Consider the following 21,872-nt stretch of genomic DNA (forward strand, 5'->3'; position numbering starts at 1 on the left):
TGAAATCATGGTTCCACTGGTGTTAGTGTGTCCAGGATTTCACACATTAACTCTGTTAGTTTAGAACTTTGTCTGACGTGTGGTTCATGTTTTCTTTTTCATTCTTCATAATTCTGTAACATATATTGGCAATTATTGTTAAGACACACAGGATTTGAATACTGTGACAAACGGGGTGGGGGGAGGAAAAGCAAATTGTGCTTCAGGAAATACTCTGAAAAGTTATCCGCAGGAGATGTCAAAAATAACTTTTCAGGCAGATACTCTGCTTCAGACTCTTGTGCTTGATTTAGTTTCCACATTATTTGGGTGACTTTAGGGACATTTTTTTTTATTACCGAAAGTGGAGAAAGCCACTGGGGCGTGGCTGTTGCAGATTTGATTTTGAGAAATATGGAGGAATTGTTGAGAATGTGAAATGGAAGGTGTGAAAGCTTTGCGACCGGGTGCTCGCGAACAGGGTGCGTGCTAACAGGAGGGAGTTTTGAGAGGCTCTCCTGGAGGAGGAGAAGGAAGGAGCAAACTAAAGCACTTGGGGTAAGTGGCTGCTTATATTAGGGGGTTTTGGGCTTGTGTGTGTTTGTTTGGAGTTTGGAGTGCTGAGCTGAGTGTTTGTTTGAAAGGCCGTGTGCTCAGGCAGGCAGTTGGAAGCTGTGAGTCTTGATTAGGTTTAAATTGAAACACCGTGTGCTGATTGGCTGAGCTGTAGGCAGAGGGAGGAGCTATCAGGGAGGCCGAGCACTTAAACCCCGCTAGTAAGCGACCAGGGAGCTTTGCGACCGGGTGCTCGCGACCAGGGTGCGTGCTAACAGGAGGGAGTTTTGAGAGGGGAGTTTAGAGGGAGCCAGTGCCTTCTGTTGCCCTTAAACTTAAATACTTTATAACACCTCTATCTGAAACATTTAATTAACCCTCATCTATAATTAGAGTAGGAAATGGAGGCAGAAGCCCAGCAGCAGAGTGGGGGCTATCCTGTTTATTGTGTCGAGTGCAGTATGTATGACTACCTACCCTGTGGGTGGGTGGCGTATGTGTGCGCTCGATGCAAGGAGCTCCTGGCCCTCAGAGACCGAGTGCGTGCTTTGGAGGCCAGGGTGGCTGAACTGGAGGAGCTAAGGAAGGCAGAGGTGTTTGTTGATGAGACTTTCCGGGACATAGTAGGGCTGTCCCACCTCCAATCTGACAGTCCTGATGCTGTTACGGAGGATGAAAGGCTCAGGGAAGGAGAGCAGTCAATGGGAGCAGAGGGAAACCATCCCATAGTTGGGACCTCCTTCCAGAGGGGGGGTGTTGTATCCTCTCGTGCCGAGGATACTTCTCCAGGGGAGGGAGCGCCAGCTGTTAGGAAGAAGCAGGTTTTAGTAGCGGGGGATTCGATCACTAGAAATATAGATAGTTGGATTTGTGATGACCGGGAGAACCGTATGGTGACTTGCCTGCCTGGTGCGAAGGTTGCGGATCTCTCGAGGCAGCTAGACAGACTTATGGGCAGTGCTGGGGAGGAGCCGGTCGTCGTGGTACATGTTGGTACCAATGACATTGGGAAGGGTAGAAGAGATGTTCTGGAGGCCAAATTTAGGTTACTAGGAAAGAGACTGAAATCCAGAACATCTATGGTGGCATTCTCTGAAATGCTTCCAGTTCCACGCGCAGGGCCAGATAGACAGGCAGAACTTCAGAGTCTCAATGCGTGGATGAGACGATGGTGTAGGGAAGAGGGGTTTAGATTTATTAGGAACTGGGGACACTTTTGGGGTAGGGGGAGCCTATACAGGAATGATGGGCTCCACCTAAATCAAGGTGGATCCAGACTGCTGGCATTAAACATTAACAAGGTCGTAGAGCAGTTTTTAAACTAAGAGGTGGGGGAAAGCCGATTGGTGCGGGGGAGCACCTGGATCGGACAGAGACTTCTCTTACACGAGGCTCCATAGATAGGGATTCCCTAGAAGTTAGTCAGATAGGGAACGTGGGAAATAATATATGGGCAAGGTCAGTTGTGAAACAATCGCATATAAAAAAATCCAACGCATCTGCGAAAGGCGGACATATAAATAGTGGTAGTTTTTTAACGTGCTTTTACACTAATGCTAGGAGTCTGTCTAATAAGATGGGTGAACTGGAGTACCTCATATCAAAGGAGGAAGTTGACATAATAGGCATCTCAGAAACATGGTGGAATGAGGACAATCAGTGGGACACTATCATACCGGGATATAAATTATATCGGAAAGACAGAACAGGTCGTGCGGGTGGCGGAGTGGTACTATATGTGAAGGATAATATAGAATCAAATGAAGTAAAAATCCTAAAGGAATCAAAATGTTCCATAGAATCATTATGGATAACAATTCATTCCTCTAATATGAATATGGCATTAGGAATATATTACCGACCACCTAACCAGGACAGTGATAGTGATGCTGAAATGATAAGGGAGATTAGAGAGGCTATCAAAATAAAAAACACAGTAATAGGAGATTTCAATTATCCCCATATTGATTGGGTGCATGTCACCTCAGGACGGGATTCAGAGATTAAATTTCTTGATGCCTTAAATGACTGCTTCTTGGAGCAGCTAGTACAGGAACCCACAAGGGGAGAGTCAATTCTCGATCTAGTCTTGACTGGAACGCAGCATCTGGTCCAAGAGGTAACTGTTACTGGACCGCTTGGAAATAGTGACCACAATATAATAACTTTTAATATCCCTGTGTTGGGAAGAACACCGCAGCGGTCAAACACTCTGGCATTTAATTTCAAAAAGGGGAATTACACTAAAATGAGGAAGCTAGTTAAACAGAAACTAAAAGGTAGAGTAATTAAACTAAAATCCCTGGAAGCTGCATGGAAACTGTTTAAAGACACCATACTAGAGGCCCAACTTAAATGTATACCCCAAATAAAAAAACACAGTAAGAGACCTAACAAAGAACCACCGTGGCTAAACAGCCATGTTAAAAAGGCAGTGAGAGAGAAAAGGGCAGCTTTTAAAAAGTGGAAGTCAAATCCTAGTGAGGAAAATAGAAAGGAACATAAACACTCCCAAATTAAGTGTCATAATGTAGTAAGAAAAGCCAAAAAAGATTTTGAGGAACAGCTAGCCAAAAATTCGAAAAACGATAGTAAAATGTTTTTTAAATACATTAGAAGCAGGAAGCCCGCTAAAAAAGCAGTGGGGCCCTTGGACGATAAAGATATAAAAGGAGCGATCAAGGAAGACAGTGCCATTGCGGAGCGGTTAAATGATTTCTTTGCTTCAGTCTTCACAGCTGAGGATGTTGCAGAGGTTCCTAAATCTGAGCCAGCCTTTTTAGGTGACAAATCTGAGGAACTCACTCAGATTGAAGTGACATTAGAGGAGGTTTTGGAGTTAATTGATAAGCTGAATAGTAACAAGTCTCCAGGACCGGACGGCATTCACCCAAGGGTTCTGAAAGAACTCAAATGTGAAATTGCGGAGTTATTAACAGTGGTTTGTAACCTATCCTTTAAATCCACTTTGGTACCAAATGACTGGAAGACGGCCAATATAACGCCAATATTTAAAAAAGGCTCTAGAGGAGACCCTGGCAATTATAGACCGATAAGTTTAACATCAGTACCAGGCAAATTAGTAGAAACACTAGTAAAGAATAAAATTGCAAGGCACATAGAAGAGCACAAATTGTTGGGCAAAAGTCAGCATGGATTCTGTACAGGGAAGTCGTGTCTAACTAATCTATTAGAATTCTTTGAAGGGGTTAATAAACATGCGGACAAGGGGCACCCAGTGGACATAATATACCTAGATTTCCAGAAAGCCTTTGACACGGTCCCACACCAAAGGCTTTTATGGAAATTAGGTGGTCATGGGATAGGAGGAAAGATCCTTTCATGGATTGGGAATTGGTTAAAAGACAGAAAACAAAGGGTGGGAATAAATGGTAAATTTTCACAATGGAGGAGGGTAACTAGTGGTGTTCCCCAGGGGTCAGTCCTGGGACCAATCCTGTTCAACTTGTTCATCAATGATCTAGAAAAAGAGGCAAGCAGTGAGGTGGCCAAGTTTGCAGATGACACCAAGTTGTTCAGGACAGTCAAAAGCAAAAGGGATTGTGAAGAACTACAAAAAGATCTCAGCAAACTGAGTGATTGGGCAGCAAAATGGCAAATGAAATTTAATGTGGGTAAGTATAAGGTAATGCATGTTGGAAAAAATAACCCAAATTACACGTACTACATGATGGGGTCAAATTTAGCTACGACATATCAGGAAAGGGATCTTGGAGTTATAGTGGATAGTTCTCTGAAGACATCCACGCAGTGTGCAGCGGCAGTTAGTAAGGCAAATAGGATGTTAGGAATTATTAAAAAAGGGATCGATAATAAGACAAAAGATATCATACTTCCCCTATATAAAACTATGGTACGCCCACATCTTGAGTACTGCGTGCAGATGTGGTCTCCTCACCTCAAAAAAGATATATTGGCATTAGAAAAGGTTCAGAAAAGGGCGACTAAGATGATTAGGGGCTTGGAAAGGGTCCCATATGGGGAGAGGCTAGAGAGACTGGGACTTTTCAGTTTGGAAAAGAGGCGATTGAGGGGCGATATGATAGAGGTATATAAAATCATGAATGGTGTGGAGAAAGTGAATATAGAAAAATTACCTTTTCCCATAATACAAGAACTAGGGGACACCAAATGAAATTGATGGGTAGTAGGTTCAAAACTAATAAAAGGAAATTTTTCTTCACACAGCGCACAGTCAACCTGTGGAACTCCTTGCCCGAGGAGGCTGTGAAGGCCAGGACTCTATTAGGGTTTAAAAAAGAGCTTGATAAACTTTTGCAGGTTAGGTCCATAAATGGCTACTAGCCAGGGATAAAGTATGGTACCCTAGCCTTCATAACAAGGGCAGGAGATGGATGGCAGGAGATAAATCACTTGATCATTGTCTTCTGTTCTCCTTCTCTGGGGCACCTGGCATTGGCCACCGTTGGCAGATGGGATGCTGGGCTGGATGGACCTTTGGTCTGACCCAGTATGGCCATTCTTATGAAAGTGATCATGAAATAAGAGTTCATAATTCTAAGGATGGCAGGAGAGAGAACAGCAAAATAAAGGCAATCGATTTCATTTAGCAGACTTTGGGAGGTGTGGGTAAAAATCCACAGGAAGCAGGTCTCAGAGGAAAAATAATTGAAGACAGTTGGCAGTTTTCAGAGACACTAAGGACACGAGCAAACTATTCCACTATGTAGGAAAGATAGATGGGAAATATAGCAAGAGACAACCCTGGCTTAGCCAGGAGATTGTAAACTATCTGAAAATCAGAAAAGAGACCCATACAAAATGGAAATTAGATCACATTACAAAGTAAGAATGAGTAATACATGTATATAGGCAAAATTAGAAAGCTCAAGGCAGAAAATGAGATCAAACTTGGTAGAGAGACAAAGGTTAGTAAGAAAACACTCTGCTAATACATTAGAAGCAAGAGGAAGACGTAAGGCAGGGTAGGCCTGTTCCTCAATGAAGAGGGAAAACAATAACAGAAAATGTGGAAATGGCACAGGTGCTTAATAACCTTGTTTAGTTTTGGTTTTTGCCAAGGTGATTGTTGGCAGTTGGATGACTAACATAGTGTACACTAAAGAAAATTGAGTATGTTCAGAAGCTAAAATAGGGAAAGAGAAATTTTACAGTTTACTTAAGCACGTAAGTGTTCTTCAGGTCACCTAGGACTTTTGAGATACATTCTAAAATACTCAGGGAGCTGTCTGGGCTATTGGCTATTATCTTTGAAAAGTCTCACAAGATGGGAGAGATTCCAAAAGAGTAGAAAAGGGCAAATACAAAGGTGCCCATCTGGAAAAAGGAAAATAAGATGATTGGGTGAGAATCCCCCAGAAATTATCCTTAATTTTTTTCTCCATTAGCTTTCTTGGTACAGAACTTAAGTAAATCATTTTGCAAATGTTAGAGATGGTAATGTGATAATTTGTTCTTGACAAATCTGTTTATGTCAAACTGCCTGATAGCTAACAAACCTTGTGGATGGTGGAAAGTGGTAGTGTTTAAGTAGACTACAGGAGGGCTTTTGATAGTCTCTCATGACCACCTCATTAACAAAGTAGGGACATATGGTAAACCCTTGATGTAATGGACTAATGCGGGAGAGGGGTGTCTGTTTAAACCCAAAATTCCATTAAAAAAGAGGGTTTAATGACTACCTGCCAGTCCCTCCCCCTTCCACCCACCAAAAAAAATGCTTGTGACTCACTGCCACCGGAGCTGGAGGCCCTGCTGCGGCCTGGAAGGAGCAGCCAACATCACTGGAGCTGCCATGCGTTCCTTCAACGATGGGGGGTGTGTGGACACGAGTCCTATCTCCCTATGTATGTGCTGCACGCCAGTGGGAGCAGCATGTGGCAGCTTCAGTGTCTGGACGCAATGGCCTCAGCAGCCACAGCAGTGCTAAGTCACCATACATACCTTTTTTGGTGGTGGGGGGAGCAGTTTTGGGATTTTATGGGGCCTGGTTAATCAGGTTTTGGGAGCAATCGGAGGTGGGGCGGCTGGTGGATCTCCATTGTTCCCAAAGTATGCTAAATCGGAGTCCATAAAATCAAGGGTTTACTGTACAATCTAGATGGAGCTACTATAATGTGCATGCCTTTTGAGCGTACAGTGGATGCATAACTGGTTCCCAGAGAGTAGTAATCAATGCTTCACAGTCATGCTGGGAGGGCTTAATGAGTGGGATTCGACAGGGAGCAGTTCTGGGTCCAGTTCATCAATGTGTTTGGCTCCTGAACAGTATTAATTTTATATGTGTAGTTGTTTTTGAGAGATGCTGAGTCTTCAATCTATTTGTTTTTACTATGTTATGCAGTATATAATATCACAAACAGTACATTCATAACACATTAAATATTGGAATAGAGCATATATGTATAATGTTTGCGAATGATACCAAGTTGAGGATTTGAAGGTGCTTTGGAGGATAGGATTACAATTCAAAATGATTTGGACAAACTGAAGAAGTAGGACTGAGTTAATAGGATGCAATTGAACAAGGACCAGTGCAAAGTACTCCATTTAAGAAGGAAAAATCAGTTTCACACGTACGAAGTGGGAAATGCCTGCCTAAGGAGGAGTACAGTGGAAAAGGATCTGGCGTCATAGTGGACCACAAGCTAAATATGTGTCGGTGTAACTCTTTTGGAATGGGTGGAGGGTGAAATGCAGTAAATACGTCCGGTGCATTTATTAGCAGGAAGCTTCTAAGCAAGACACTAGAAGTAATTCTTCCAGTCTACTCTGTGCTAATTCATCCGTGACTGAGTCCATAGAAGAGCAAAAAATGATTAAATGTCCAGAAAATGTGACTTGTGAGGGAAGTTTGAAGGAATTGGGTTTGTTCAGTCTGGAAAAGGGAAGACTGAGAGACTTGATAAGTTTTTTCAGGTACCTAGAAGGCTCTTACAAGGAGGAGGGAGAAAAATTTTTCTCCTTAACCTCTGAAGATAGGAAAGCAAAGAGCTTAAATTGCATCAGAGTAGATTTAGGTTGAACCTTAGGAAAAACTTCCTAACTGACAGGATGGTTAAACACTGGAATAAATTGTCTGGAGGTTATGCAATCTCTGTCATTGGAGATTAAGGGTGGGTTAGACAGACACCCATTGGGGTGGTCAGTAAGGTACGTAAACTTGCTGTGGGTGCAGGGAATTGGACTTGATGCCTTTTGTAGGTTCTATTATTATTCAGTTGCAGGAGTGTTATGTTACCTGCCAAACTGTAGAGAAAGGAACAGAGAGGTAGCCATGTTAGTTTGTCTTCTAACAAAACAAACCAGCAGTCACGTAGCACTTTAAAGACCAACAAAATAAAAATTTAAAGTGCTACATGACTGCTGGTTCCTTTTGTGGAGAAAGGAGTGGATAATCACACATGAATTTGAAAAGAGTTTTGGGAATGCTTATAAACAGTTCAGAAATGGAGAGGCAGAGAAGAAGGGAGAGAGAAGGGGTAATGTTTTTTCGTGGAGTTTGGTAGAGACACAAACCCTCAGGGAGCAATATTTTAACTATTGTGATGCTTCAGTTGTAATGCATCAGGATGTGATGGGTCGTGAATTTTGTTTAATGATTATAGCAGTACCACAACACAGTGTTAGGATGTGCTCTACAATGTTGGTGGCATTTGGCCACTTGACTAAATGATAATGCCTTTCCAAGCAGGTTTAAGCACTTCTGCACTACCCCTATTTAAATAACTGAAATTATTTTTTTCATTTTAACTGTTCTCTCTTTAAAAGATAGGTGTTTTTAATTTCCTTAGTATATTCCTTGACAGAACAGACTTTGAGATTTAGTTAAATAATATATGATGAATTAAGGGCCGCCTTTGTGGATTTTTTTGACAAATTATCAGTAATAGAAAAGTGCCTACAGAAAATATGACCTTGTTTATAAACTTGTTTTCCACCTTAGACTTGGTGTATGATACTGTTAATTTGCTCATTAGTGCATTATAAATTATTATAATTTTAGTATAAACTAGTCAGATTTCTAGATTGCCGTGCCATCAGACTAGAAAATAGCAATTAAATCCTCCTTGTCCAAATACAAAAAAGACAAAATTTAGATTTTAGACGTAGTGGCTGGTCTCTCTGGTGAAGAAGTATATTTTATGATGGTGCTTATGTTTTCTCATCTCGAGTGACTTTTAAAAGAAATAACTGTAGATATATTTTACAAAGAAATCAGTATGATAGTGCTTCTAATGAGGATTATCCTCATACTAGAAATGACAGCCAAAGTTAAAATGAATAAATGATGAATGTATTCTGTTGAACTGGATTTTGAATTCATTTGTAGATACTGTCAGACTGTCGAGCTGTGTTGGTTGTTCTGGGACCCTGGTGTGCAGATAAGGTAGCTGGAATGATGGTGAGAGAGCTACAGAAGTACATCAAACATGAGCAAGAGGAGCTGCACAGGAAATTTTTATTGTTTACAGACACTTTCCTAAGGAAAATACATGCACTCTGTGAAGAGCACTTCTCACCTGCCTCACTTGATCTGAAATTTGTAACCCCAAAAGTAATAAAACTGCTTGAAATCTTGCGCAAATATAAACCTTATGAGCGGCAGCAGTTTGAAAGCGTTGAGTGGTATAATAATAGGAATCAGGATAATTACGTGTCTTGGAGTGATTCTGAAGATGATGATGAGGATGAAGAAATTGAGGAGAAAGAGAAGCCAGAGACAAATTTCCCTTCTCCCTTTACTAATATTTTGTGTGGAATTATTTTTGTGGAAAGGAGATACACAGCAGTCGTCCTTAACAGGTAAAGCTCTTAAAAATGAAAATATTAGAGAATGTAAGATATTGGGAAAGGGGAATATATGTTAGGGTTAGTTAGGAAACTTAAGTGTTGTATTTCAAGAAAGCCACTCTGTGTTGTGTTTCAGAATCAAACAAGAGACCTAGAACTTTTGACCAATAACCAGTATGAGCTTCTGAGTAAAAATTTCAAAAGTACCTCAGTCACTTTGGACAATAGGACTTGGGCTCCTGAACATTTAGGCATTTATAGAAATTTACACAAGACCTTATGTCAATGTGGTTCCAGTTTACTGGAGCCCAAGCTTATAATTGGAAGTTTCTTAGTACGATATTGAAACTTTTGAAGTTTACAATACTCCTTATTTTGTAAAATGTCAAGCCCTAGTGTTTCTCTTCAACAAAAAAAAAAAAGGTGGCCATTGGGGCTGTCATGGTCCCACCCTGGCACTTTGAGTTCAGGTAATAGGGCCAGCTATCCAAATAAAGTACTGCTGGACATGCCTCTGCAGTTTCCAGACACAGAGATTTCCAGATTTCAGTTTTGCTTGAAATCAACCTATAGCCACCAACACCAAGTGTACAAAATCCCCTTTCCTGGAAAGAAATCACTTGAGATCTCCTCTGAGTGCCTGACACCAAAACCTCCAACCTTTTCCAAAGGAGCTGGAAAGAAATAACAAGAGCACCCCACAAAAAAAGGCAGCAAGGACCTGTAAGCTCTCTGGTAACCTGTTTGTGGCCTGACAGGTAATTTTGAGCCTCTCCAGGACATGAAGGATCAACTAGTACTTGTTAACAAAGAAAAAAGGCTTTTATTATTAAAACAGCACTGTCTTTGCAAGCATCAGAAATGGCTTGATGCTCAAAAAAATGAGTTGAAGGAAAACACAGGGATTTTTTCTTTGGCTCCGGTTCTTGGTTCTAGAAAGAGTAAAAGGAACAGATAATCAGCTCAGACAAATTTGCATACTGCCCCTAACAATGAAAACAATAAACCTTACATAACTACCTAAACTTTTCCCTACTCTCAAATTCTGATGAGTCCAGGGGATCTGTTCTGAAAGAGCTCATTTCTTCTCCTTCACCCCTGCAAAGATACCCCTTTTTTCTCTGTGTTTTCTAATAAAGGCGAGGATACCGTGATTCAGTTTCAGGTTTGTTTTTCCACTAGCTCCTTTTTGGCTCTGAAAAACACCCTCTGTAGGAGGCAGTTTAGTTTAACCCTTCCCTGCCTACCTCTCCAGGTAAGTGTAGGCTTCTGTTTCCAGCTCTCATGCATAACAGGAGCATCTGCCAAAAATACTGCAGATGTATAATGCTCTGGTTGCATCAGGTATATTCCTTCTTTTTCCTGAAAAGGCGATCCACTTTAGCTATACATAAACACCACTAATAAGTACTGATTTCCCAAAGTAAACAATGAGTTACTTCAGTAAATAACAAAAATTTTAGTTTTTATTCCTGTTTTTTAAACTGCCAATGTGCTGAAAACTTGCCTAATAAAATTTATCACATGTAATATTTTTACTTAAATTGAAACAAGATTAAACTTTGTCATGGAAGGAAGTAAGGTCCCTTCCAGTCCTAGCATTTGATGATTCTGTGAAGTTATTCCACCCAGCAGAACATATCCTTTTACTCTTCCATGCCCAAGCACACTCACTTTGCCATCTCCATAACTATTGTGCATTACAGCCTCAGTATTGTCCGATATTTTTTTCTCTCTTTTGCTCACTTTTTTTTTTCCTCCAACAATTTTAGTAGCTGGTTGCACTGTAACACATTGAAGGGTTTCATGCAGAAGGCTAGTTCAACAGTGGGATCTGGGAGATTAGTTAAGGGTACAGTGCATGATTTCTTGTGTGTAGGGCTTGTGGGTGAAGTAGAAAGCCATGTACTGATTGGTAACTCCACCTTATATTGCCTTGCTTTGGTGGGTTTGTCAGGCAGAGTGTAGCAACCCCATTTGCTTCCAAATTAAATATTTTCCTGAGATGATTTCTGAAGTTGTTTCTACATCTTAATTAGGGAGAAGAGACAACCTGTGATTATGAAGGAAACATTCTCTTGCTCTTCTTGCAACACTTGGGCATGTACTCTTCTCCATTACAGAGTAAAATCTTACAGAAAAGCCTCCATGGAGGAGTAACCCTTATGTGCAACCACCACTTCATTAATCAAGAGTGCATTCACCAGTCTCTATCAGTCATCAGGCTTGTGTACTCATCCCTTCATTTTCTCCTCCCTCTCTTTAGCTTATCAAATCAATCAGTGAGACTTGAATGAGCCTTCTTTTTATGCTCAGTTTTCAACCTTGTCTCCCATTCCCATCAGTCTTCTGGGTATCCAGTCTGCATTCACCAATAAAGAGTATATGCCCCATCAATCGGGTTTGTGTCCATGCCAAAAAATTTCAGGTATAAAAATGGTGGATAACTTAAAGACCCCAAATCCAAAACTGTCTTTAAATCAAAACCAAAACACTTCTTGTTACATACGGGCTCCTCAGGATCCACCTCTCTACTAATTATTGTGTACATAGACAATATTTTGAGCTATTGGTCAACAAGGAAAAGTTGAGCAGAGCCGCGCCCCCTCCGCCCCCCCCCCCCGCCAAAAAAGAAATTTTTAAAACTATGAAAAGAACCTAACCAGGTTTGAAACATCACACCAACTGGCCTCCTCCATTTAGAGAGAAGCAGGATTTTATGCTAAATCTTAAGCCCATTTTGGAGCAGAATTGTGGAGTCATGTCCATAAATTTTTTTTGTGGGGCCAGTTTTCCCAACTGTGACACATTGGCTGAAGTCTAGAATTGGTACAACTTTATTGCTCATCAGAAGTTTGCAGATCTAATTATCTGTTTGCATCCATAGAGGTGTTTGCAATTGATGCATCTGTGAATTCTGAAGATGTGTATATTAAATCATGTTTGTTTTAAAGATTTGGCCGACCTTTTACAGAAAAGCTTGTAGCAGTTGCACAGTATTGATTTTTCAGTCGGGTAAATGCTTTAACTACATAGTTAATATTCTTCCCTTCTAAAAAGTTTTATTTTACCTACTAGTATTTAATCTTCATTTGGAATTTTCATTTGGGCCTGACCTAAAACACATTAAAGTGAATGAAAAGACTTGCCTTGACTTCTGAATTCTGGATCAGAGGATTTATGATGTATTCTAATTTAATTGAAGTCAGTTAATTTGCTCACTATATAAAAGAGTGTAGAAATACCATCTATAGGAAGAAACAAAGATGAAGATTTTTAGGGTCTGACTTTTTTTTTTTTTTTTTTTAAATCTGGTATATAACTGACCTCCAGATTTTCTATAGCCTTTAATCTATCGCACAGAGTCTTTCAGTGCAGGCAATAAAAACAGATTTTTAGAACCGGGGATCCTGGGTTCATCACCAGTGCAGAGGATTCACTGTGGAGCATTGCACTGTACAAGCAAGTACTGTGATTATACACACAATGTGTCCAAATTGAAAAAATTGCTAGTCACAGTTAGTTGCATTACTTAATCATGAAACTAGTGTTGTATATACAGACTTTTGGCTTTTGTGCCCATAAGAATCAGATTTTTTGTCTCTTTCCCTTCTGGGCCTAAAAGGCTAAAAGAACAGACTTATTTAAAATAAATGCAAAAGGCTGACTTTGTGATCCAAGTTCAGTATTAATTAGAGGAATTTATATAATATAATTTTAATTCCAGTCACTCACTGCAAACATTCAGATTAAGTAAGAGACGTGGTTCTATATTTTACTTAGAATGCTAAAAATCATATTTTTATTCTCATTGCACAAAACATTACAGCAAGCTTCTTAAGTTTAACATATATGAATAGAAAATATCATTTTGTATTATGCAGGTGTTTCTTTAACATAACCTAATAAACTTGCCTTCCAACAAAATTCTCTGTAACAGTGAAACTGTTTCTGTATATCTCTCCTCCTAGTTCCAACTTATTTATTACCCTACAAAGAAGCAAAAGGGGCTTTTAAAGTGTTTTGTACTGTGCTTGTGGAATTACTGTAGTTTCAGTAACTTTGTTAACTTTGAGCACTGAACCTTTATTATACAAATAGTGGATGGGGTCCACCTACACAAAGATGTTTGCAGGTTATGGGATGTTACACTTCATGTTCAAGATGGTTTTTATTTGTGTAAAGGAGTGTGGTAGAAAAACATGCTGTTTATAAATAGAACAAAACACGTGTATCTGTACACATATACATTTTATACATATTGAATGTATTTAACACCAAGTATAGATAAAGGTATAAAGTGTTTGAATACAGAGGTTTGTAACATTTAGAATTGGTGTGAACACTTGGTGCTGGTTTCTGAGGTTTTGTCCTTTGTAGATTTTGACCAAATGACTAGTGAGTTGGGACCCTGACTTTTAGGGTGTCCAGCATGAAGGCTCTAGGGAGATGTGTACACATGGATCAAACCTGCTAGGACCCAAACCTGAATGTCTACACTGATTTTCTTTTTTTAAAAGACCCATAGCTGTAGCCCAAGTCAGATGATGTGGGCCAGCTGCAGCTTTGTTGCAGGTTTCTTACCACTGTGTAGACATACCCTAAGAAGGGCCTTTGTGTTTTAGTTGGAATGCTTGGTGCTACCTGGAAAGTAAGTACCCTTAAAGATGTCTCAGGTGGGACATCAGCAGATTGAGGAATCCCATAATCACTGGTATCTTTTGAAAATGTTAGCCTTTATAGGTATAGACTCTTCCATAATAGACCTAAAGTATGTGCATATATATGCAGTCTAGCTTTGATTATCTCTACAGATGTCTTCACCATAAACTTTGAGTTATAGGGGAAAAATTATGAAGGCCATTTGTATATGGTGGCAAAATATCTGATTACCAAACTTCAAAATATAGGTCTCACAAATGAAAGATTCTTTGATTTTTCTCAGCCAACCTCAACCCCAAAATGTGTATAATATTTTAGGTTGATAAAGGAAGCTGGCAAACAGGATCCAGAGCTGGCCTACATCAGCAGCAATTTTATAACTGGACATGGCATTGGAAAGAATCAGCCTCGCAACAAACAGATGGAAGTAGAATTCAGAAAACAAGAAGAGGTAACTTAAGTGAAAAGAATTCAAAACTACTTCTATATTCAGAATAATTTTATTTTGCAGGCAAAAACGGCGTTCGTTAACTCCTGGAATCTCAGGAAGGATTCTTGTGTGATGGATCTGCACACTTGTTTGTGGTGCAGATGTTTTTACAAAAAGCATGTTTAGAAAATGTGGGCTGTCAAAGTACATAATTGGGTAGAACTAAAAATGGGTCTGTATAACTGGTTTCTTAGCTTGTCACTTCATCAACCCTTCTAATTCTCCTCCAGTGGTGTCTTGACATTTCCTGAGTGCTATGTAGAATATTTGTAATAACAGTACATTTCAGATCTTTGAGTTCACTTTTACGTTTAATCTTTTTTTCACTGAGGGCTGCCTACCTCCTTCCCATACAGGGCTGCCTAGTATAGCACTCAGGGAGCTGACCTTGTCTGTAAAGACAGGAGCAAAAAAAAGCATTGAGTTCTTCAGCTTTTTCCATGTCCTCTGTCACTCGGTTACCTCCCTCTTTCATTTAGTTTCCCATACCTTCCTGACCAGCCTTCTGTTGCTAACATGCCTGCAGAAACTTCTCTTGTTCCTTTTCATATCCCTTGCTAGTCTCAACTCCAATTGTACTTTTGGTTTTCCTCATTACACCCCTGCATGTTTGAGCAATGTATTTATATTCTTCCCTAGTCATCTCTTCAAGTTTCCACTTTTTGTAAGCTTTCTTTTTGCGTTTAAACTCAGATTTTTCTTTTAATCCAGGCCAGTCACCTACCATATTTCCTTTTTGTTTTTTTTTATTTCACATCGGGATGATGTACTCCTGTGTCTTTTTTAATAAGGGATCTTTAAAATCCAGCCATCTCTCCTGGACTCCTTTATCCCTCATGTTAGCGTCCCAGGGGCCCTGCCTATCTGATGCCTGAGCAAGCCAGTCTGCTTTTCTGGAGTGCAAGGTCTGTATTTTGCTGCTTGCCTTTCTTCCTTTGGTCAGCATCCTGAACTCAGCCATCTTGTGATCACTGCTGCCCAATTTGCCACTCACATCTACTTCCCCTACCAATTCCTCCATGTTTGTGAGCAGCAGGTTGAGCTGCGCATGGCCGCTGGTTGGTTTCTTCAGCACTTGCACCAGGAAGTTGTCCCCAGTGCTTTCCAAAACTTTTCTGGATTGTTTGTGTATTGTGCATATTTCTTAATCTTTCTTTTCTTGGTTACTTTTATAGGTACTTCGAAAATTTCGAGCACATGAGACCAACTTACTTATTGCTACTAGTATTGTTGAAGAGGGGGTTGACATACCAAAATGCAATTTGGTGGTTCGTTTTGATTTGCCCACAGAATACCGTTCCTATGTGCAATCCAAAGGAAGAGCCAGAGCACCAATCTCAAATTATATCATGTTAGCAGATACGGACAAAATCAAGAGTTTTGAAGAAGATCTTAAAACCTACAAAGCAATTGAGAAGGTAAGTGTCTAAAGAAACATACTTCTTCATTGCATAGTATTCAAATATAGCCTGTTTCTCATGACATTCTGTTCTGAAAATGTTAAGATCCTCAGAAACAAATGCTCCAAGTCCGTTGATACTAGTGAAACTGAAGCTGAACCCATCGTGGATGATGACGATATCTTTCCACCCTATGTATTGAGGCCAGATGATAGCAGTCCAAGAGTTACAATTAACACTGCGATTGGACACATCAATAGGTATGAGGCAAATTCACTTTGACGTGCTCATTTATAGAAGTTCTCCGTTGACACAACAGGGCACCATAAAGTACGACACTACTGACTTTCCCATAACAGTCCTACAAACACGCTTCAACTCTGTTCTGAATGGGTTCACCTCTGAGTTTGAGAGAGTAGACCTGTAGTCAGATCCATTCAGTATTCATCTCCTACTGCCAACAGGGATACCAATTCTGATAGTTGACGTTAATGATGTGGAATCCCTGTCTAATAAGAACTGCTTGATATATGAACATAACATGATTGGTGTGTACTCCCTTTGCTTAATGCATTGCTGGAAAGTACTAAATTATGTTGATTTGAGCATAAATCAGGGTGGGAGAATATGTGTTGGGTTGGGGCCTACTGACTCATAGACAAATCAGTTGGGGCCCACACAAATGAAAAGGGGGCGGGGGGGGGTTAGGTGGAGTGGCCATCTGTCCCGTTTGGGGCGGGACAGTCCCATATATCAGGCACCATCTGAGCATCCTGATTTATTTTGCAAAAGGGGCTGATTGCCTCGTATTCCACTTTAGTAGGTGTCTGCCCCCAGTTCTGGCTCTACACGGCTGGGGAAACTGGGAGCTGGACCCACCTGGTGGCTCAGCTGCCCCGGACTTGCCTGATGGTGCAGCTGCTGCCCGGCTTCCTCTGCCTAGAGGGAGCCAGGAGCCGAACCCATGCAGCTGCCACCCGGCTTCCCCTGGCTGGCCCTAGCCATACTGGTATCGGTGTGGCTCCAGCCCAGCTTCCCGCAGCTGGTCAAAGCTAGGAGCTTTGCTGGCAGGGCAGCACCTCTGTTCCTGGTGTCCCAAATTGTAGAGTAGACGAGAACCATGCCCTTCCACCCCAGCCTTCCCAGCAGGGTGACAGCTCCCATGTGTCAGCCACTGCCTGATTCCCAGGTTGGGTCCTATTTTGTCTGGGATGGCATCATTCCCCTGTGTCCCATATTTTGTGGGGGAGATAGGGTCACATAGGTATAAGAAGGTTTGAGGGGTGGGATTTGGAACGGAGGGATCAGGATGGGTGTGAGGCATCTGGGAGGGGGCAGGAGCAGGCTGGGTAGACAGTTTGGGGAGGGGAAGGGGTAGGAGGCGGCTGGGAGTGGGGCTATGGATGGGAGGGGGTGCAGGAGCAGTCACGGGTGTGGGGTTTGGGTAACACGGTACAGCTTACCTGGGCATGCACATAGCTCTGAATCCTGTCCCTCTGCTCCCAGGCACCACCCTCCACTGCTCTGATTGGCTGGAATATAGGATGAACCTCTGGACAGTGTGGCCCGCCCAGGCTGATGCCACTCCTTCCTTCCCCTGGGTGGGGGAGCAGCAGCAAGCGGCAGCAGTGCTGTACTGAGCCTTTTCCTTCCCTCCTCTTTCTCCCCCTCTGACCCCCTGGCAGAACCCCTGGTTTAGATTCAGCCCTGGCTTGCCTGATCCAGCCAGTGAGTCTCAGGGCTCTGCATCTCCAACCCTGCCATGGGCTGGAATCTGGGGAGGAGAGCCCGGAGACTTGGGGTCCAGATCCGGGGTAGCCTCAATCTGAATCCAGACAGCTGACTGAGGGTTCCCCACGTCTGTTATAAAAAGTTGTGTGAAATACGGGCCGTCATTTCTGTTTAATAAATTCCACCACTCGGCTATCAAATGGCTGGATACTTAGTTACCTCTTGAGAGAGGCCACATATAATCTTCCCACTCTATATTTCTGAAAGACTGTGAACTGTCTTAAGGGTATTGGATGACTACATTAAATCATTTTACTTCACTTTATTAATATTTGGAAATTCTAGAGAGGACTAAAATCTTTCATATTTTCTGCATTAGTAATTTGAGAGTGTCTGTGAGCTGTACATAGAATCATGCTTTCACGTTTAGGAAGAGAGATTTTTTTAAAATCTATTGTCAAATTAGGTACTGCGCACGATTACCAAGTGATCCATTTACTCATCTGGCTCCTAAGTGTAAAACCCGGGAACTACCTGATAATACATTTTACTCAACTCTTTATCTGCCTATCAACTCACCTCTTCGAGCCGCTATTGTTGTAAGTACTTGGTACAGGGATCGAAATAAGTGAATTATGAATGTATTTTCCATTGGCATTAACTCATAGCCAATACGTACTTTATTCTTTTGCTGTTGCGCACACTGTAACTACTTGCATATTGCATCTGCTTTTTCTTTTTGATAGTCAGTTTTCTCAGCAACTTTTTCATTGTTTTTCCCATAGCCTCAGATATATACACATTTGCCTAGCTGAGTTGCTGTATGTGCTCCAGAATTCTGTGGTGTCATATTTCTTCAAGTTCAAAAACCATCAATGAATTCAATGAGAAATAACAAACAATGTTTGAAGGCGGCTGTTTGTCATATTGGCATCCCCTCAACCTTTATCTGTATTTTTAAATTTAAATAGTAATACAGGTTAAAACTCTCATCTAGCAGCATCCCTCGTCTGGCAGGACCATGGATGTTGCTGGAGGGGAGAGTACCTGGACCAGAGAGCTCCAGCTGTGCCTGGTGCCGGGAGTCCACTCTTTGGAGCCCCTTGAGCAGCCCCAGGTCAAGGAGCCAGGTTGGGGAACCCCACTACTGGGAGCCTGGCTCATGTTGGGAAGCTCCATTGTGGGGAGCCCAGCCCCACTTGGGAGCCTGGTTAGGAGCCCCACTGGTAGGAGCGAGTGGAAGGGAGGGAGCTGGCCTGTGACACCAAGTCCCACCACCAGCTCTACAGCTGCAGAGACCCTCGTCAGAGCCTGGGAGCCGGCAACCCTGTAGCTGTGGGGACCCCGACGGGGGGGAGGGAAAGAGCCTGACTATCCTGAGGGGGACCCCTACAAGAGTGGGAGCAGCTGGCCTGACCTACCCTCATCTGCAAATCCCCATGTTTGGGACCACTCAGGTCCCGAGGGGGTTGGATGAGAGAGGTACAACCTGTACTACATTTCTGCTCTCTTTATAGGCAACATAAGAGTTGATGATGTTTTAAAAATCGGGTACTCTTGTAATGAGTTGTAATGTCTGTTCTGTTTGAGATTATTAAACAATTATAGCATTTATGTTAAATTCTAACTGTTAAAATATATTGGCAGCTAGATACTGTTAAATATGGATTTGAAATATTTTGTGAAATATTTCTAGGGTCCCCCAATGAGTTGTGCAAGACTGGCTGAGAGAGTGGTAGCTCTTGTTTGCTGTGAAAAACTTCACAAAATTGGTAAGAGACTTTGAAAACAACAAACATATCTCTTTTGGTTAAGGAAAAAAAATCTTTATAGTGAGGCTTTTGGAAAGTTGTATGTAAAAACTTCTGCCATATATCGTATGGTAGAAGAGTTTATGGTTTAATTCCTGTAGCACAGTGTTCTCTGTTGTGATCATATCATATATGTAATGAAACAATTTAACATGCATCCTTGTAGAGTTATGGTTATAAAGGGAATATCACCACTTAATTTCTGTGGTTTTAAATGGTAAATTTAATATCAGTTGTGGTAACAGTGGCTGACATGAAATATGCTTTTTATATTGGACAAAAATTAATGTCAGCCAACAAATCGCATTTCAGGGTTCTGATATAATTTGAGCTGTATGTCTCACCCATGAGATTATCACAGAATGACTTTTTAAATTCAGTATAGGCTGAACTGCTCTAATCTGGTGCACTCTTGTCCAGTGACATCCATAATCCAGCATTAATTTAGTTAGTTGGACTACCACTTGTCATGGGTTTGGCCAAGTTTCCTGTGGTCCCAGGAAGTTTGTTTACAGCTATCAGTCCTGGCTCTCGGTGTTCTGTGCTGTTACATAGCTGTAATTTACCTTTAAATGTCTTCTAAGAGCCCAATAAGCAGTGGAAGTATTGGTAATGTGCTAGATAATATTGACTTCCCATGGTCCATTAAATTCTCTCGCTTGGCACCAGTCAGGTCCCAAGGGTGCCGGGCTAGAGAAGTTCAAACAGTAGTAACAAAAGGTATTATGTACATCCCAAAATTTAATGCTTGAAGAGGCAGATTCTCTAGTTAACTATATAATATTTGAGAACTCAGTGTTCTTTACATGCTAGTCCTGATGTGTGTTCCATATGTGAGTATGCATACGCACCTGAATCCAGATAGATCTTGAAAGTAGTGTGAGTTCATCTGCTTCTAAGCCCAGGTTTTTTCTGGGCTCTGCACCAAGGATATAAGGAGGTATGAACTGATCCTTCTTCCTCGAGTGTCCCCGTGGGTGCTCCACGATAGGTGTCGGGCTCGCCCCGGCGCCGCAGGTCGGATCTTTCCAGCAGTTTCTGCCAGACCGCGCATGCGCCGGCGCACACCGCTCCCTTGCACGCTCCCAGCCATGTGCGCGTTCCGGTCCCCGCCAGTTCCTCTCTAACCGCCATCGGCTGCAGATGGAATCCGCTCAGGCTACGGCCAGAGTTAGCGTATTTAATGTTTTTAAAGTGTTTAGAGTTTCTTTTTCAGCCTTTTAGCTTAAGGTAGCTTGTTATTGTTTTCAAAAAAAAAATAAAAAAAAAATAAAAAGTAAAGTTTTACAGCCTTAGTAGCAAGCGGAGCAGCGGAGGCCCAGGGACGTAAGGCCATTAGGCCTCCTGCCGCGGCAGGCTGAGTCCAAGAGGGGAACAGGCACAGAGAAGGTGCTGAGTACCCTATTAAGAACTCAAAGACTCACCACAATGTCCTCTTCAGGATTCAAAAAGTGAGAGTCATGTCGCGAAGCGGTGCCGGCCTCCGATGGGCACAGTCAGGGCATTAGGTGCCTCGGGGAATCTCATGTCACCCAGAAATGCTCCTTCTGCTCAGAGATCACAGCCAGAGCAAGGAAGGACAGAGAGATGCGGCTGAAAATGCTGCTCTTTGGCAAGGCCCTCCAGCCAGAAGCGCCCGAGCGGCCTCAGCAGGAGGGACCCGCAGGGGCCCATAAAAGGAAAGCTGCTTCCCTAGCCCCATCAGCGCAAAAACGGAGGAAGCTTTCACCAACCCGATCCCTGCCGGCAGCCACAGCGAGCGGGACGGGTGGAGCGCATAGCCCCCAGCCGCAGTCACAGCTGAGCGGTGGCGGTGCGGAGACGCACGTGGCAGAGGCTGAGCCTCCGATAATCAAACAGCCGCCCCGCACCGCGGGCAGGGCAGCGGCCAGGCAAGCGCTGGAACCAGCGGCACCGACCCCCGGGGAACCGGCGGTGCAGAGCTCGTAGGCACGCGGCCTGCAGGCACTGGGGGAGACCACCCGCGCGGCACCACAGCGGAGCATGGCGCAGACAGCGGGGCCGAGATCCCTGATGCGGAAAGGGGCAGAGCCAGCCCCACAAGGGAGGGGAAAGGCAGCACAGAAAACCCGGCACCGCAGCCCTTCTCCAGACAGGGCTGCAGGGCTACTCGCTCTAAGCCCTCCACTTATGCTGCGGACTCCAACGAGGCGGCAGGGGTCACCTCCAGTATACCCTGAGCCCCCATCCCCGTTCCTACAGCCAGCATCACCATGGCTCGGACCACCATCGCCCTTCCTGGGCTTTGAACCTCTGGAGTACTGCCACAAATCAGTCTCTCCATTATCTCAATCACCCAGACGATCTCGCTCCCCCAGACGCAGGGGGTATGCGCCTCCAGAGTGGTCCAGGTCTCCATCTCTGGAACAGTGCCCGTGTTGCCATGGTTGCCCCTATCACACGGGGCATAGACACCATAGGCATACT

The 21,872-nt window shown here is 42.7% G+C and overlaps 1 protein-coding gene across 7 annotated transcripts in view; it reads left to right on the forward strand.

Annotated features, from left to right (window-relative positions):
• The window catches only part of DICER1 (dicer 1, ribonuclease III), a 93,124-nt gene that overhangs the window by 33,070 nt on the left and 38,182 nt on the right, over positions 1 to 21,872 (forward strand). For 5 of the 7 annotated variants that reach the window (XR_012645904.1, XM_074996565.1, XM_074996564.1 and 2 more), the window contains exons 11-16: positions 8,870 to 9,342; positions 14,311 to 14,443; positions 15,658 to 15,900; positions 15,988 to 16,142; positions 18,080 to 18,212; positions 19,310 to 19,385. Coding sequence is in view for 6 of the 7 variants with exons in the window: in XM_074996565.1 (XP_074852666.1) it covers positions 8,870 to 9,342; positions 14,311 to 14,443; positions 15,658 to 15,900; positions 15,988 to 16,142; positions 18,080 to 18,212; positions 19,310 to 19,385 (1,213 nt within the window). In the remaining variant the exon portion in view is untranslated. Of the gene's footprint in view, positions 1 to 8,869; positions 9,347 to 14,310; positions 14,444 to 15,657; positions 15,901 to 15,987; positions 16,143 to 17,388; positions 17,525 to 18,079; positions 18,213 to 19,309; positions 19,386 to 21,872 lie in introns of those variants that run through there. The other 2 variants (XM_074996567.1, XM_074996568.1) reach the window with 2 other exon arrangements.

Source organism: Carettochelys insculpta, chromosome 6 (genome assembly GCF_033958435.1).
Source record: "Carettochelys insculpta isolate YL-2023 chromosome 6, ASM3395843v1, whole genome shotgun sequence".
Taxonomy (NCBI): Eukaryota; Metazoa; Chordata; order Testudines; family Carettochelyidae; genus Carettochelys; species Carettochelys insculpta.